The following is a 15,608-nucleotide window of genomic DNA, read 5'->3' as shown; positions in this document are numbered from 1 at the left end:
GGCCTTCATGAAGGGAGGACGCTTGGTGCTCAGAGACTGTGTCCTCCCAACCCATCTGGCTGCTGACCACCACGCATCCCTCCCAGGTCCTCTTCTGTGGTCCTGTCACCACTACATTCTGTGTCCCCGAGGGCACTGAGGCCCTTGCCTGGCGCCTGCAGTGACTAAAAAAACTTTCTGCAACTCAGGGGCCTAACGTCACAGGGACCCATCCTCTTAGCACCCTGGGGTTCAGAAGTTCATAGAGGTGTGGGCAGGCCAGTGCTCCTGCAGCTCCAGGGGTCCTTCCCGCTTCCCAGGGCCTCCTTTTCCATCTTCAGGTCTGCCTGGCCCTCCTGCCTCCCGTGGTGGCAACCCCCATGACACGGGGACCTCCCAGATGTTCAGGATCTCCTGCCTTGTCATCCTAGGGGACCCTTGGCAAGGGCTGTTGCTGGTCCACAGGTGCGGCGCTCCTGCTGGCCACCAGGGGGCTCACCGTGAGTAAATGGGGACGGAGTCCTGGTAGAGCCGGTCGTACATGCAGATCTTCAAGTCCACGTTGGGCTTGGGCACCCAGACTGGCACATCCAGGGCCACGCCTGTGGCTCTGAAATACAGCTGAATTTGGACCTGTGACTCAGTGGGAATCCTCCCCTGCAGAGCAGCAGTGCTGAGAGAGTTCAGCAGGAAAATTCAGTGGGATTGCTTCTTGTAACTCAAATTATAAATGTTGGAAGGTCAATAATGACACCAAGCCCCATTTCAGAGTTCTGAGGCATTTTTTTCACGTCACTATATTTTAAAAAATATTTATTTATTTAGTTGTAGTTAGACACAATACTTTTATTTGTTTGTTTGTTTTTTATGTGACGCTGAGGATCGAACCCAGGGCCTCGCACGTGCGAGGCAAGTGCTCTACCACTGAGCCACAACCCCAGCCCCTCGTGTCACTATACTTTAAAATTATTTTTATTAACAAAAATTTCAAACTTAAAACAATAGAATAGAGCCCGATACAGGGGCACCACCTGTAATCCAATCCCACCTACCTGGGAGGCTGAGGCAGAAGGATTGCAAGTACAAGTTCTGCCTGTGCACCTGAGAAGCTGTCTTAAAATTTGAAAAAGAACTGGGGTGTGGCTCAGTGATAGAGCACTTGCCAAGTGTGCACAGGCCCTGGGTTTAGTCCGCAGCATTGCAAAAAAGCAAAAACCCAATTTTTCATTACGCAATAATGCACTCTACAAAAAAACGTAAAAATTTTACCCATTAGGTGTAAAAATTTTATTCCTAATACAAACTTGTAGCTATAGAAGAGCTCGGGATTCTTGCAGGGGCACTGGAGGAGTGGAGGCAATCGTTTCCTCATCTGTCAGTTTGTCCCCAGACTCCGACTCCTGAGATCTGGGGAGTCTGGGTAAGAAGAGTAGCTCAGTGGAAGAGCACCCCTGGGTTCAACCCCCAGGACAAAAAAAAAAAAAAAAAAAAAAGAGACAGAGGAACGGAAAAAGGGTTCTATGTGTGTGCTTGAGCATGCGTGCACATGCATCGTGCAAGCTACATGTGTGTGCCAGTGTGAATCAGCTTGGGTGCCGGCCATCTGTGCCTCCAGCTCACAGTCCAAGGAACAGGGTGGCTCACGTGGCTGTGGACGTGGGCCCTCCCAGCACTGGGGCTGTGTGGGCCGCGTGGCAGCAGGGGTACTCACTGTTGGGCACTTGGGATTCTTGAACATGACCTTGAACTTGGTCTGGACCTCCCCTGGGGTGACCGGGGTGAACATGATGGGCACTCTGATGGAGCTAAAAGGGCCGATCTCCCCCTCTGTTATCTGCATGAAAGGGAGGTGCCCCGGGTCAGCAGGCCTCCTGGCCTGACCCTTACTGCAGCCACAGCACAGGAGGGCGGGGGCAGCACCACGTCTATGGGGCCACTAGGTGACACACGGGCACTGGAGCCTGGCCTTTCCCTTGACGACTTGCTGCCATGGGGTCCTTGCTGCGGGAGAAGACCGCCTGCCCCTCCCCTCCTCCCCCTGGCTCCTGCCTTCACACTGCGCTCCATCCTGGAGGGTCTGCGGTCAGTGTCCTCGGCATTCCGCAAACCAGCCCCGCTGCTCTGGTCCTGCCCAGTCCTAATGGGGGGCAGGGCACTGCCCTGGCTGAGACCGCAGGTTCCTGGAGGTTGGGTTCCAGCCTGCCTCCAACCAGGTGGGAGGGCCCAGGGGTGGGGTGAGGAGGATGCAGCTGGGGCTGGTGCCGGGTGGGGGGCGGTCCCGTTCCAGCCTCTGGCAGCCGGGGTGTGAGCAGGGCGGGTGGGCTCACCTCCCCCAGCGTGATTTCTGCCTGCTCCTCGCTGGGAAACATTCCCAAGCCCCCCGTCGCAGAGGTGCCCTCTTGTTCTGGAAGGCAACAGGAGAGGAGAGACAATTCAAACATCAGTCACTGCCCTGGAAAAAGTCAAAGACATCTGAAGACCCCAAACGTACGAGACCTCCCGTCCAAGAACTCTGAAGCCCCGGGGGGAAGGCAGAGAACTAGGGAGCGATGAGGAGCAGCACCACACTGTGACCACAGGCTGTCTGCAAGACGAGCCTCCCAAGTCCATGGGCAGATTCAGCCCCATGCCCGTCTCGTCTGCTCTATGTTGTTTTTTTTTTTTTTTTTTTTGTAGAAATCAAGAAACTGGTTCTAAAACTGATATGGAAATGCAAAGCACCTAAACTATCTGGAGCAACTCTCCTGAAACAGAACACAGGTTTCCCCAGCTCACCATGCGCCTTAAGTCTACAGCAGCCAGGGCGGTGTGCTGAGTGAGGGGCAGCTGGTCAGCTGAGCAGGGCAGCACCAGAAATGGCCGTGCCCACAGTACCAATGAGGCCCACGGGCAAAGCCAAGTTCTTTCAACACGCATTCAGGAAGAGCAGCCACATACAGGGAAAATTGCACCCGCAGCCCTGCCCCACAGCTGGACCCCAGCCTGACCTCAGAGCTGTGTCCTGGTCTCCATGACTTTGGGACAAGGAGGTCACGTGCATGCGCACACACACGTATGATTGATAAGTTTGGAAATCTTAGATTTCAGTTTAAGCAAAGATGTCTTAGAGGTCGCACCCGGGCTACGAGAGCAAGTCCTAGGGACAGACTGGACGCAGCCGGAAGGCTCCAGAGGAAAGCAGGAGGCAGCTTGGCTCTCGTGCAGGGAAACAGGCTGGGGGACAGTGACCCAGGAGGCGACCAGGAGTCCAGATGATCTGGACAACAGCCCTGGCCAGACCTCCTAGTGGGCCATAGAGCAGGACATTCTAGGGCCTGGACTGTGCCGTCCAGCAGGATTTCTGGGCTGTCCAACACAACACTGCCCCTTGTCACCGCTGAGCACTGGAAACGTGGCTTGTGTGAAGGAGGAATGGCTTCTACTGTGGAAGACGGGTGGATGTAAATGGCCCAGTGTGGCCAGTGACAGCCATGCTGGACAGCTCGGCCGCCCGGGGTGGGGGGTCGTAAACCAGCACGGCCACTTTCAGAAAGTCCTTGAAAACAGCCACTGAAAGCTCAGCGGGTGCACCCTCGACCTGGGGTCCCAGAGGCGCGTGGGGAGTGTGGGGTGGTGCTGGCCACAGTGGCCCACCCCACGGGGCTGCCCAGGGCACCAGAGCAATGTCTGTGGAGAAACGCCACATGGTGCCGCAGGACGTGTGCCCGGGGCGCGCGTGGCCTCGCCATCCCAGGAGGGCTGGAGCAGGGAGCCCGCTCACTGCTGGCTTCGGGGGGACACACTGAAAGCCCAGAAAGAAGCAGGGAGACAGCAGCAGTGCGGGGGAGGGGGAGCGGCTGCAGGGCGCGGGGGCGGGGGAGGGGGAGCGGCTGCTGGGCGCGGGGGCCGGGCCGGGGGGCGGCTGCCCTCTCCAGCTCAGCACCGGGGACACCCACAAGTCGGCAGGGCGTCCCCAGGTGCTGGGTGCACTTCTGCAGTGGATAGGAAGCGCACAGCCCCAGCCACAGACAGGGACCCGCCCCGTGGTCAGGGCTCCCTGGCCCTCAGTGCACTGCCCAGCTCCTGGACGCCTCACGCTCCTTCAGGGTCCACCTGGATGCGAACTTCAGCCCACCCCCAAACCAGAATGGATTTGAACATATGAATAATTTCCTGTGGACTGTCACTTTCTTGGGGACTGTCACTTACTACGGGACTGTTGCTTAAAATAAAAGCCCTGGGTACTACTCCACACCTTCACGCTCTCGGGCCCTCGGTCTGTGGTCCACACAGAGCTGCCCTGCTGCACTGAGAGTTCAGAGTGGCCCTCCTGTCCCTCCCCTCGGCCTGTCCTGGGCAGCGTGGGAGTCGAGGCAGGGACGAGTGTGGGGTGGGTGGTGCCCAGCCACCTGCAGGTGCCCTCACCCTCCATCTTGTCCGACTCTTTCCGGCTCTGGGTGTCCAGCGGGGAGGTCCCATTGCCTTCCAGCTGTTGCTCGGACACACTGGTGAGACCCTTGTCGTCGTAGGTGAACAGGCTGCTCTGGAAGGGAACTGAGCTTCACCTCTCCCCCATCCAGCCACCCCCAGTGGGGCCATGGGAAGCTGTGGCCGGGTCTGTGGCTCCTGTTCTGCACGTTTGGGTCTCAGGCACAGCAATGGCTCTCCCCGGGGCAGCTCTGACCCCTCGCCTCCTTTACTGGCCAGGACAGCTCCTCCTGTCCCCTGCAGGGACACCCCATCTCGGGTGCCATCTCTGAGCTGGGAGCCCAGCCCTGCCCTGCCCTGCCAGGCCACTGTTCCAGAGCAGGCTCTGCGCACCCGGGCAGCCCATCCTCCTTCCTCCTCACTGGCTGGCCCAGAACCCTGGATGCCCAGAGGGGCCCCAGACAATTCGTCCCCTGCCTGCCCAGGGGAAGCTCTGCCCCCAGGCCCCCATCTCCTGCCCTTGAAGCCCCTGCTCTCCACCCTGCCCAGGCAGCAGCTGCCCTGTTGCTTCTGTCCTCCCCTGGGTGAGACCCCAGAGGGCAGGCAGGACTGAGGGTCGGAGCCCACTGCTTCCTTAGGACTGTTCCAGTGAGTGAGAAAGGCCACCTGCTCCTCCACTGACCCTGCACCCTGCTGTGGCCAGGCTGTCTCCTGGGTGGCCCCTGCACAGCCCCCCTGGGAGACGAGGCCCACCCCACGCTTCCTGGGCCATGCCCCAGCCTGGGCTTTGGGGTGCCTGGGGGGTGGGGAGGGTGGCCCTGGGGCTCCTGGCTGCTGCCCTGAGCACATGCCTGAGGGGGCACGCTGTGCTGTCCCCTCCCAGATCCCGGCTGACTGGCGCGTCTCACAGCCACTTTCACACACATGGGCTGTGTTCGGGTGGAGACGCTGCCCTGCCCGGCAGCCCACTCACTATCTTCAGGAGGGGCAGGGACTCTTCATCCGTCCCGTAGACTTCGGAAGCCGGAAGAAACTTGAAGCTCGTGCCGAGGCCCCCGGTGTTGGTCAGGGTGATGGTCCGGGATGTGGTCTCACCCACCACATAGCTGCCAAAGCTGATGAGCTCCTTGTCCAGGGACACCTGCCAAAGGACCCCACAGTAAGCCGCTCTGGGCTGGCAGCATGTCCAGCACCAGGGGCAGGCCCGGCAGAAGCCAGGGGACCACGGAGCCTACAGCAAAGTCGCCACCCGCCTGTCACCTGGAGTCCCCAGGGACCACGGGAGCCTGGCCTTTCTTCCCCCTCACGGGTGAGCCTGCACCTGGCTCCAGGCAGGACAGACAGGGCCACCATAGACCTCTGCACAAGCAGTGCACTGCATAACCCAGGGACACGCCTAGCCCAGAAGCTGCAGACCTGAGTATGGCTCATGACAACCTGGGGCACCTGAGTCCAGTGTTAGGGGAAGTCAGACCTGTAACTCCCTTGCCAGGGGCCATGAGGTGGCTTGAGAGGAGACAGGTGTGGCCGGAGGGGTCTGGACACGGGCTGTCGGGGCTGGCCTGAGCTCTCAGGACCCCGCCCTGTGGGGTCTGATCCCACGTCCCTCTGGGCTCCTCTCCCCAGGGACCCCAATGCTTACCGAGCATTTCCTTGTTGAGCATTTCAGAGGGACGGAGAAGCTGCCTGTCTGAGCCAGGAATGAGATGCTTCCTTCCAGATCTTTATCTATCTGAAAAACAGAACCAGCCCAGCCCCGTAAACCTCTGTGACGGGACCCACGGGCTGTGTCACACTGTGGCGCCTGCCTGCCACCCACCAAGCAAGGCCCGGGGAAGAGCCCAGCGGTGTCTCAGGGGGGGCCACCATGGCCGAGCCTGCAGGGACGCGCCGGGGGGGGGCTCCTCGGGCTGGCTCGTCCTTCTGCCTCTCAGGGTGGTGGGAGTATTTTTTTGGATAAAAGTGGAAACAGCACCCTGCGCGGCCCTTTGACTCACCAAGGGCTTGAACGTGACCAGCACTTCACAGGACATCCCGGCTGACAAGGGCCCAGGGGGTTCAAAGCTGCAAACACAATGTCCAGGGCACACGGTGGTCAGGCCTCCTGGTCTCTCCTCACCCAAGCTGCTGCCAGGCGGCCCCAGTTCCCAGTGGACAGGAGACGCTCAAGTAACAGTGCAATCTGTCCCGTGAGCGAGTCAGAGAGGCCAGTCCCCTGACCACTCTCCAGGAAGGGGCCACCGAGGGTGAGCAGGGCCCTGAGGACCCGGGACCAACGGGGTCAAGATTTAAAGCCAACATGAGGACGGGGACTGTGGGCACAAGCAGCCCAGAAAAATAGCCGCAACTGAGGCAGGGGACGGTCTCTGCTGGCCGGGCCCTGGGTGCAGGAGAGTCCCCTAGGGGTTCCCAACACCAGGCCTCGCCTACAGATGTACGTGGGTTAGAAACGGCACAAACTGAAAGTTTAATGCAAACGCCTGTCCCTGGCTGGCCGTGTCCCCCTGGCCAGGCAGAAGGAGACTCCAGGCTGCTCTGATGGGGAGGAAGCACCGTGTCACCAGGAGACACAGAATCACCAGCACAGAGCCCCTGGTGAGGGGGTCAGGACACGGAGCCTGGCGGTGTGAGGACACCACGCGGCAGAACTGAAAGACGCAGGGACTCCCCCACCGCCCTCCGAGGGCCGTGGGTTCCATCCGCAGCACGGCGGAGACACGGTAAGAACAAACTGAAAACTAAAGATGTTCAGATCTCCAAGTGAGCAGGCCCCAAAGACAGGCGCCCAGCCCAGCTCTTCTGGGAGAACTGGCCTGTCTCCCGCGGCTGTCATGGGTGGGGCCCGGGGAGGGGACACCACAGGCCCTGGAGGCAGAGCACGGGACCAGGGCGTGGGGTGGCTGGCGGCCCAGGAGTGTGGACCTGGAAGCAGGACCCGGAAGCCAGGCTTTCAGAGCAGCGGGTGGGTGGACAGGAGCCATGCCCTCCGCGAGCAGAGGGGCCATTCAGGAAGGAGCAGCCTAGCGGCCTCCACTGGACCCAGGCCATGCACATGCCCTCCAGAGACCAGGTGGGCCAGCAGGACAGGCCGCGGCACAGACAGAAAGCCTGGCTGGAGACAGAGCCACCAAGACTCCAGGCCAGCGCCCCCAGCCACCCTGTGCAGATGGCTAGAGACAGGGAAGAGGCTAGGGGGACGGGCACTCTACATCCCCTCCCACTCAGTCCCTGAAGAGAACAGAATGTCCCAGTGGGAAAACTGGCCAGAGCCTGGGTCGGCCAGCACTGCTCACCAGGAGGGGCTGTCAGGGAGACCAGGGCCCTGGGGCCTGGTAGAGAGGGAGATTGGGATTCCAATGCCAGATGCCCTCTTCAGAAATGGCGCGTCACACACCGCACTCCTGAACTATGAGTCCTTTTTTGTAGTACTGGGGATTACCACCAAGTCACACTGCAGCCCTTTTTATTTTTTATTTTGAGACAGGGCCAAATAAATTGCTGAGGCTGGCCTCTAACTTATTTATGATCCTCCTGCCTCAGCCTCCTCAGTCAGTGGGATCACAAGCATCACCACGCCAGCTGTACTGCAGATCTTAAAGCCATCTGGACCTTCAAACCTGCTCTCCAAACCTGGGGGAGGTTGGGAGGGAAGCACAGGAGAGCCAAGCTGTGTGAACCAAAGCCAGATGTTAGGAGTGGAGGAACAGCACACGTGTGCAAAGAAGCACTTGAGGCTCAGGCATAGGCACAGGCACAGACACAGGCACAGGCACAGTCACAGGCACAGGCTCAGGCTCAGGCACAGGCACAGGCACAGGCACAGGCACAGGCTCAGGCTCAGGCACAGGCACAGGCACAGGCTCAGGCACAGTCACAGGCACAGGCACAGGCACAGGCACAGGATCAGGCTCAGGCACAGGCACAGGCACAGACACAGGCACAGGCACACTCACAGGCACAGGCTCAGGCTCAGGCTCAGGCACAGTCACAGGCACAGGCTCAGGCTCAGGCACAGGCTCAGGCACAGGCACAGGCACAGGCTCAGGCACAGGCTCAGGCACAGGCACAGGCTCAGGCACAGGCTCAGGCACAGGCACAGGCTCAGGCTCAGGCACAGGCTCAGGCTCAGGCACAGGCTCAGGCACAGGCACAGGCTCAGGCACAGGCACAGGCTCAGGCACGGGCTCAGGCACAGGCACAGGCATAGGCTCAGGCACGGGCTCAGGCACAGGCACAGGCTCAGGCACAGGCTCAGGCACAGGCACCGGCTCAGGCACAGGCTCAGGCTCAGGCACAGGCACAGGCACAGGCACAGGCACAGGCTCAGGCACAGGCTCAGGCACAGGCACAGGCACAGGCTCAGGCACAGGCACAGGCTCAGGCACAGGCTCAGGCACAGGCACAGGCTCAGGCACAGGCACAGGCACAGACACAGGCTCAGGCACAGGCACAGGCTCAGGCACAGGCTCAGGCAGGTCGGGGAGGCGGTCCCTGAGGGAGGTGGCTGGCTTGCCTTGTGGAAAGGCTCTCTGGCTGCCAGGTGCCTGCCAGGTGAGTGCCGGCATCAAGACCCGGATGCAGGAGGACGGATGGCCTCCGCGCTCCCAGGGACGGGGCTGGGGCCTCACCTGACGTGGATGAAGTCCCGCAGGTCCTCGCTCACGCCCACCAGCGAGCAGTAGTTGATGGTGTAGGTGGCGTTCACCAGCGTGATCTTCTTCTTGTACGCTTTGCCAACCTCGAAGTCCTGGAGAGTCAGCAGTTGCTGACCCCAGGCCTCGGTGGCAGCCTCGAGTTGCCTGGGACCCTGCTGCTGCCCATCCTCAGGGCGGCTCAAGGGGTGGGGCTGGACTCCTGGGGGCCTTCTCACATGAAGCCAGAATCTGCCAGGGCAGGGGCCTGGTGGCAACTGCCCAGTCACATCCCCTTCCCGAGAGGCCCAGGGTCCCTGTGGCCCAGGGACCGTAGGGCTGCCTCTGGTGCCTCCCGAGCCTCCCGCACTCTCGGCTCCTCGCACCAGAGGCAGCCCTACGGTCCACACTGTCTGCAGAGGTCAAGGCAAAAGGCACTGGGGCTGACCGTGAGCTACCTAGCCCCTGCCCAGTGCCGCCTCGGGCTCACCTTGAAGTGGACCAGCTGGGGCTTGCTGTTGAAGGGGCAGCCTTTGAACTCCCGCCCCGAGGCCACCTGCCTGTGCACCACCCCGCTGCGCAGCTGGGCCGTCGTGCGAGCCAGGATGTCCTTGTCCATCTTGGTGCCGCCCACAGGCTTTTGGTTCACATCCTCCTTGTGCTCCTTGGGTGGCAGAGACAGAGGCTGTGTGGTTCAAGGCCCGAAGCTGACCAAGGGCAGGGCTGAGCCCAGCTGCTGGGGCAGGTCCCCTTCAGGGATCGGTGCTTCCCAGAGAGAGAGTGGGAGGAGGAAGACAGCTCGCAGGACGCAGGGGACCCTCAGGAGACGACGGAGGGGAGGGGTCTTGTAACTTGCTGAGTCAGGACGAGAGGGGGTTTTGGGGAAGTTCTGCAGGGAGAGTTCTCCAGGGCGAAGCCGGGCCAGGACAACCTCTCGGACATGAGCAGCAGAGCCGGAGTCTAAGATGGCCCCAGGCTGGTTCTGTTCCTCCTGGCCAGGAATCTGCTCGGGTCCTCGGCTCAGTCCGCTCATGGGACAGCCCAGGCCTGACCGCCATGGGGGAAAGCCACCTGGTACCTGCCTGGCACCCACCTGCCCACCTCTGCCTGCTGGGTCCAGTGGCCAACCAGGCTTTGCCAGAGCCAGCAGAATAAAACGGCCTTGCCCTGGCTGAGGGAGCCCACGTCGACAGGAGCCGGGTGGTGGGCAGCCCCTCCCCAAGGGACAGAGCACACGGCGGCCACCACAAGCTGGGGACACGCCTGGCGATGCCGAGGTCCAGCACTCTGGGTGGGGCTTCCCGAGAGGTCGTGGCCTTCTGCACTCAGCCTTCCTCTCCCGACAGAGAGCGGGATGCAGGGCCGTCCCTCTGCCTTCCAGCCCTTCCCCTCCTGGCCACAGGCAGCAGCGCAGGGCTGACCTCTGAGCCCCAGGGACAGGCGGCCAGGCTCAGTGGGGAGTGGGACCATTGTGTCCATGCTGGCTCCCCTGGGAGGGGAGGGAGCCTTGAGGTTCGGAGGAGAGGAGAGCTGTTACCTGGTGCGGCACGTAGTCCTCCCTCCAGAGCCCGGGGATCTCGGGTTCAGCCAGCGTTTCCTGCTCTCCACTGGTGGCCCCAGCGACCCCCTGCACAGACTCACTAGAGTCGGCTTTCAGGAGCCAGGAGGGCTCAGGATGCGCTGCAGCCTTGACCTCCTGTAGGCAGGATGCAGCAAGATACACTCAAGTCAGGATGCAGCAGCAGGAGGAAGACAGGTTGCCGGAAGCCCGCAGGGAGCCCAGCCTTCGCAGCCCCTCCTCTGCCTGGAGAAGACGCGGGCTCCGCTTTCCACCTAAATGCAGCTCCGGCCTTTTTACACAGAACTCCACTTTTCTGCAGTGCTCAGCAGAGTCCTCAAGAGACGCCCTTTCATGGCAAGGCGTTGGGCAAGGCGTTGGGGTGGATGGATGTCTGCACCGGCACCGCCCCCCACCGCTCTGCGGTGCTGGCAGGGGCTCCTCCTGGGGGACCTGCTGCAGGCCCAGATGAGGGGCGGGGGAGTCGGGGTGCTGAGGGGAGGCTGGAGGCCTCGCAGGGCAGAGGAGAACATGCAGGGAGAGCAGGGAGGGGCAGTGGCAGAGGCCCTGCCCGCTTGCCAGGAGCCCGGCCCCCGGGGAAAGGCAGGGCACAGCCGCCACAGAGGCCCAAGGGGTCACCTCCCTGCCCCCTGGCACCACGCAGGCCTGGGTGTGGCAGGCGGGCAGAAGCCTGTCCCTGCAGTGGGTTGAAACGCGGTGGGCTGCCCTTGGGCCAGACCCGCTTACACTTGGGTGCGGCAGGTCTGCAGAAGGTGGCAAGGGCCCTGGCAGAGCTCAGAGGGAGCCCATCCCCTGGGCCCTCCATGTCCTCCTCCGCACCTGGCCCAGGCCCTTCCACGGCAGCCGCCTGACAGCAGCAGCGTCCGCTCACCAGCGGGTAGCTGGAGGCCACGGCCGTCTCCCCGGTGCAGACGTGGGTGATGTAGCTCCAGGTCCTGTCTCGAAGAGTGCGTCCCCGGGGGGCTCTGGCCGGGGGCCGCTGCTTCTTCTTCCGGGTTTCCTCCTCGGCCCCCTCTTTCACAATCCGACCGACGATCTCCTGCTTCCGGAGCTCCTGCCCCTCCTGGAAGGTCCTGTTGGAGGGGCTTCTCAGACAGGATCCGGGGGCCACTTGGCCAGCGTGGCTCAGCTTGGCCTTGCTGGGCGCCTCCCAGCAGGGCTCTGAGGTCAGGCATCTTGGTCTCAGTGAACCGCTGGCCTCTTTGGGGAGGGATGAAGGGGCCCCAGAGGGCTGCCACGCTGGAGACCCAGGACTTGAACGTCAGCCCTGCCTCCCTGCCTGTCTGGCTCCGTCCTGCTCTCCCCTCTGGCAGTCCCCACGATAGGCCTGGTCCTCACGAGCTGCCCTGTCCAGGTTTCCAGGCTATCTGCTGGGGCACAGAGCAGGGCAGAGCCAGGCCTGAGGACATCACTCCTCCTCTCTGCTGCTCCTGCCAGGCGCTGCCCAAGAACCAGGCCTAGGCAGGCAGGGGCCATGACAAAGGCCCAGTGGTGACTGCAGGACTGAATAGGTCCCAGCCAGGCTCCATGACACCTCGCTCCCTGACACAATCCAAGAGAGGGCAGGAGGCCAGCAGGGCGGGAGGAGAGCGAGGAGGAGGCCGAGGCCTGAGACAGATCTTTGCAGGGAAGTCCCTGGGGCCGTGTGTGCAAGGTGGGCAGCCCTCCTCAGAGCCCAGTCCAGGAGCCCGTGGCAGGACAACAGGCAGCACCAGCTCGCCCTGGGGAGAGCAGAGCCAAGCCCGGGCAGGGTGTGGAGGGCGCGTCCCAGCAGCACCCAGGAGGAGAGACACGGCCCAGGCCCTCCACAGATGCCATGTGGGCAGCAGGAATGGAGGGTCCCAGCCAGTGGTGGGCACAGGCCCACCTCCTCACCTGCTTCTGGGGAAGGTGGGTGCCAGGCAGGTACCAGGTACCAGGTACCAGGTACCAGGTACCAGGCTCCCTGGAGACCCCCTGCACCTGGGGACCAGGGGCGGGCAGGGGGAAGGTGCAGAGGGGGTCTTAGTAGGAGCCGCAGACTAGCTGGGGTGAGGGCCACAGCCCTCTCCTCCTGCGCCCGCCTGCCCTGGAGCAGGAGTGGGCTTTGCGGCCACCTGCCCACCCTCCTGCCCTCACCTCCTCTGAGCCTCCAGGTGCTGGCGCCGTTGCTGGTGGACGAGGTGCCTGAAGGCGTCCCCGCCCTGGGCCAGGATGGCCTCCTTCTCTGCCTTAGCCTTCCGCTCGGTCAGCGCCGCCCGGGCCCGGCCCAAGGCCTGGACCCTGCGCAGTGTCTCCTGGAAAGAGGGCACCTTGCAGCCCAGGCCCGGAACCACGCCCAGGACCACGCCCAGGACACGCCCACGTCCAGGACCTCGCTTGGTACCACGCCCAGGACCACGCCCAGGACCACGCCCAGGACCACGACCACGCCCACGACCACGTCCAGGTCCAGGACCTTGCCTAGGACCACGCCCAGGTCCTCGCCCAGGTCCACGCCCAGGACCACGACCACGCCCAGGACCACGCCCACACCCATGCCCACGCCCAGGACCACGCCCATGCCCAGGACCACGCCCACGCCCAGGACCACGCCCAGGACCACGCCCACGTCCAGGACCACGCCCACGTCCAGGACCTCGCCTAGTACCACGCCCAGGTCCACGCCCAGGACCACGCCCAGGCCCACGCCCACGACCACGTCCAGGTCCAGGACCTTGCCTAGGACCACGCCCAGGACCACGCCCATGCCCAGGTCCTCGCCCAGGTCCACGCCCAGGGCCACGCCCAGGTCCTCGCCCAGGACCACACCCAGGACCACGCCCATGCCCAGCCCACGCCCAGGACCACGCCCAGGACCACGCCCACGCCCAGGACCACGCCCACGTCCAGGACCTCGCCTAGTACCACGCCCAGGTCCACGCCCAGGTCCACGCCCAGGTCCACGCCCACGACCACGTCCAGGTCCAGGACCTTGCCTAGGACCACGCCCAGGACCACGCCCACGCCCAGGTCCTCGCCCAGGTCCATGCCCAGGACCACACCCATGCCCAGGACCACGCCCAGGACCACGCCCACACCCTCGCCCAGGTCCACGCCCAGGACCACGCCCAGGTCCTCGCCCAGGTCCACGCCCAGGACCACGCCCAGGACCACACCCACGCCCCGGACCACGCCCAGGACCTCGCCCAGGGCCACGCCCAGGTCCTCGCCCAGGACCACACCCATGCCCAGGACCACGCCCAGGACCACGCCCACGCCCTCGCCCAGGTCCACGCCCAGGACCACGCCCAGGTCCTCGCCCAGGTCCACGCCCAGGACCATGCCCAGGACCACACCCACGCCCCGGACCACGCCCAGGACCTCGCCCAGGACCACGCCCAGGACCAAGCCCACGTCCAGGACCACGCCCAGGACCACACCCACGCCCAGGACCACGCCCAGGACCACGCCCAGGACCACGCCCACGCCCAGGTCCTCGCCCAGGACCACGCCCACGCCCAGGACCACGCCCCGGACCACGCCCGCAGGCGCCTACCCGGCTGGCCGCGATGCTGTTCTTCAGGGCCAGCACCACATCCATGCGCTGCCTCAGGCGCTCGCGGGTCTCCGACTCCTCCCCGCGCTCCCGCTCCTGGACTCTGGAGGAAGGTGGGCTTGTGACAGGGGCACTTGTGGTGACAGCAGCCCACATGGCCACGGCGCTGCGGGAGCGGGCAGCCCAGAGCTGGGCGACGCCCGCGGCAGCTCTGCGGTCTGGGTGATCAGGTGGTGACGGGAAGGCCGCGGGGTGCCCTCAGGGACGGTCCTGGGGGTGGGCACGCACCGCCCCAGGGAGGCCTTCAGGAACTTCACGGCCACCTTGTGGTTCCTCCGGGCCTCTTCCACCAGCGTCTGGTGTCGGAGTCCCAGCCCCTTCTGCACGTGCAGGGACTTCCTGCAGAGTCGTGGGCCACGCTTCAGCCCTCGGGACTGGAGCCACTGGGAGCGGCCGCCCGGTCCCTGCGCTCTGTGCCGCCCCACACAGCTCTGGCCAGGCTGGGAGGGGGCACCGGGCAGGCCGGCACCGCAGGCCATGGGTGTTAAGTGAGATGCTGTGGGGGGCTCTGGTTCAAGGAGCCCTGCAAGAGCAGGGTCTGGCTCAGGGTGGGCAGGGGTGTGGGGGGGAAGGGACCAGCAGCAATGTGGTCACAGGGGAGGGAAAGATGGGGGGGCACCGGAGACGGAGGCGGCAGGACCCTGGGTCCACAGGAAGGAGCAGATCTGGCCACCAGCTGGGCGTGGTGGGGAGTGGTAGGGGTCAGGAGGCCTCTGGTCCTGGCCTGGCAGCTGGATGAAGGTGGAGGCTGGGGTTTGGGGCTCCAGAGGAGAGGCCTGCTTCCAGGTTGGGGAGGGAGGAGATCCAACTGCCCTGAATCCCTGGGGACAGTCTGGTAGGTGGCTGAGCAGGAGACCCAGGGACTGTGCCAGGGACTGGGCAGGAGCACTGGTTGGGGATGCAGAGAGCAACCTGGCTGAGGAGGAGGAAGTGGGCAGGAGGAAGAGCCTGCAGGTCTCAGTGACAGCGGTCACTGTTACTGAGGCTGGGAGCATTTCAGGGGCAGGGAGCCTGGGCCGGGCCAGGGGGACAGACACAGAGAGGTTGGCAAGCCCTGGTGCAGAGGGCAGAGGGGTGGGCAGGAGCCAGGCAGGCACTCTGGGGCGGGGGCTAGGGCAGCTCACCGGACCCTCAGCTGCTGGTTCTCGTCGGCCTTCTCCAAGGCTTCCTTCTCCTTGAAGAGCTGCTGGGCCTCGCGCACCTGGAGACCCCTCCCGCTGGCCTGTGCCTCCTCGTGGTGGGACTTTCGCAGGGCCTGGAGCTGCCCCTTCTGGATCTCAATGTGCCACAAGGCGTCCCTTGCAAACAACACCACTGTTTAAGGGAGGCCGAGACCTGCTGGCGCTGGGACCCGCGGGAGGCCTGGGTTCTGGCACCGCCTGGACCAGCACTCCAGTGGGATCCTGCCTCTAGGAACCCTCTGGGCCCGACCTCA

General features: G+C 63.7%; 1 protein-coding gene across 1 annotated transcript in view; it reads right to left on the bottom strand.

Annotated features, from left to right (window-relative positions):
• Positions 1-15,608, bottom strand: part of Cfap74 (cilia and flagella associated protein 74) — a 57,007-nt gene that overhangs the window by 11,373 nt on the left and 30,026 nt on the right. The window contains exons 7-21 of the mRNA XM_077109993.1: positions 15,298-15,471; positions 14,402-14,512; positions 14,114-14,216; positions 12,715-12,872; positions 11,468-11,669; positions 10,555-10,713; positions 9,508-9,681; positions 9,015-9,133; positions 6,384-6,450; positions 6,029-6,118; positions 5,360-5,527; positions 4,384-4,501; positions 2,307-2,383; positions 1,691-1,813; positions 479-600 (exon numbers count right to left, since the gene is read on the bottom strand). Coding sequence (XP_076966108.1) covers positions 479-600; positions 1,691-1,813; positions 2,307-2,383; positions 4,384-4,501; positions 5,360-5,527; positions 6,029-6,118; positions 6,384-6,450; positions 9,015-9,133; positions 9,508-9,681; positions 10,555-10,713; positions 11,468-11,669; positions 12,715-12,872; positions 14,114-14,216; positions 14,402-14,512; positions 15,298-15,471 — 1,965 coding nt within the window. The remainder of the gene's footprint in view (positions 1-478; positions 601-1,690; positions 1,814-2,306; positions 2,384-4,383; positions 4,502-5,359; positions 5,528-6,028; positions 6,119-6,383; positions 6,451-9,014; positions 9,134-9,507; positions 9,682-10,554; positions 10,714-11,467; positions 11,670-12,714; positions 12,873-14,113; positions 14,217-14,401; positions 14,513-15,297; positions 15,472-15,608) is intronic.

Source organism: Callospermophilus lateralis, chromosome 7 (genome assembly GCF_048772815.1).
Source record: "Callospermophilus lateralis isolate mCalLat2 chromosome 7, mCalLat2.hap1, whole genome shotgun sequence".
Taxonomy (NCBI): domain Eukaryota; kingdom Metazoa; phylum Chordata; class Mammalia; order Rodentia; family Sciuridae; genus Callospermophilus; species Callospermophilus lateralis.
Note: the sequence above shows the minus strand (reverse complement) of the source record. Positions and strands in the feature narration are given on the sequence as shown.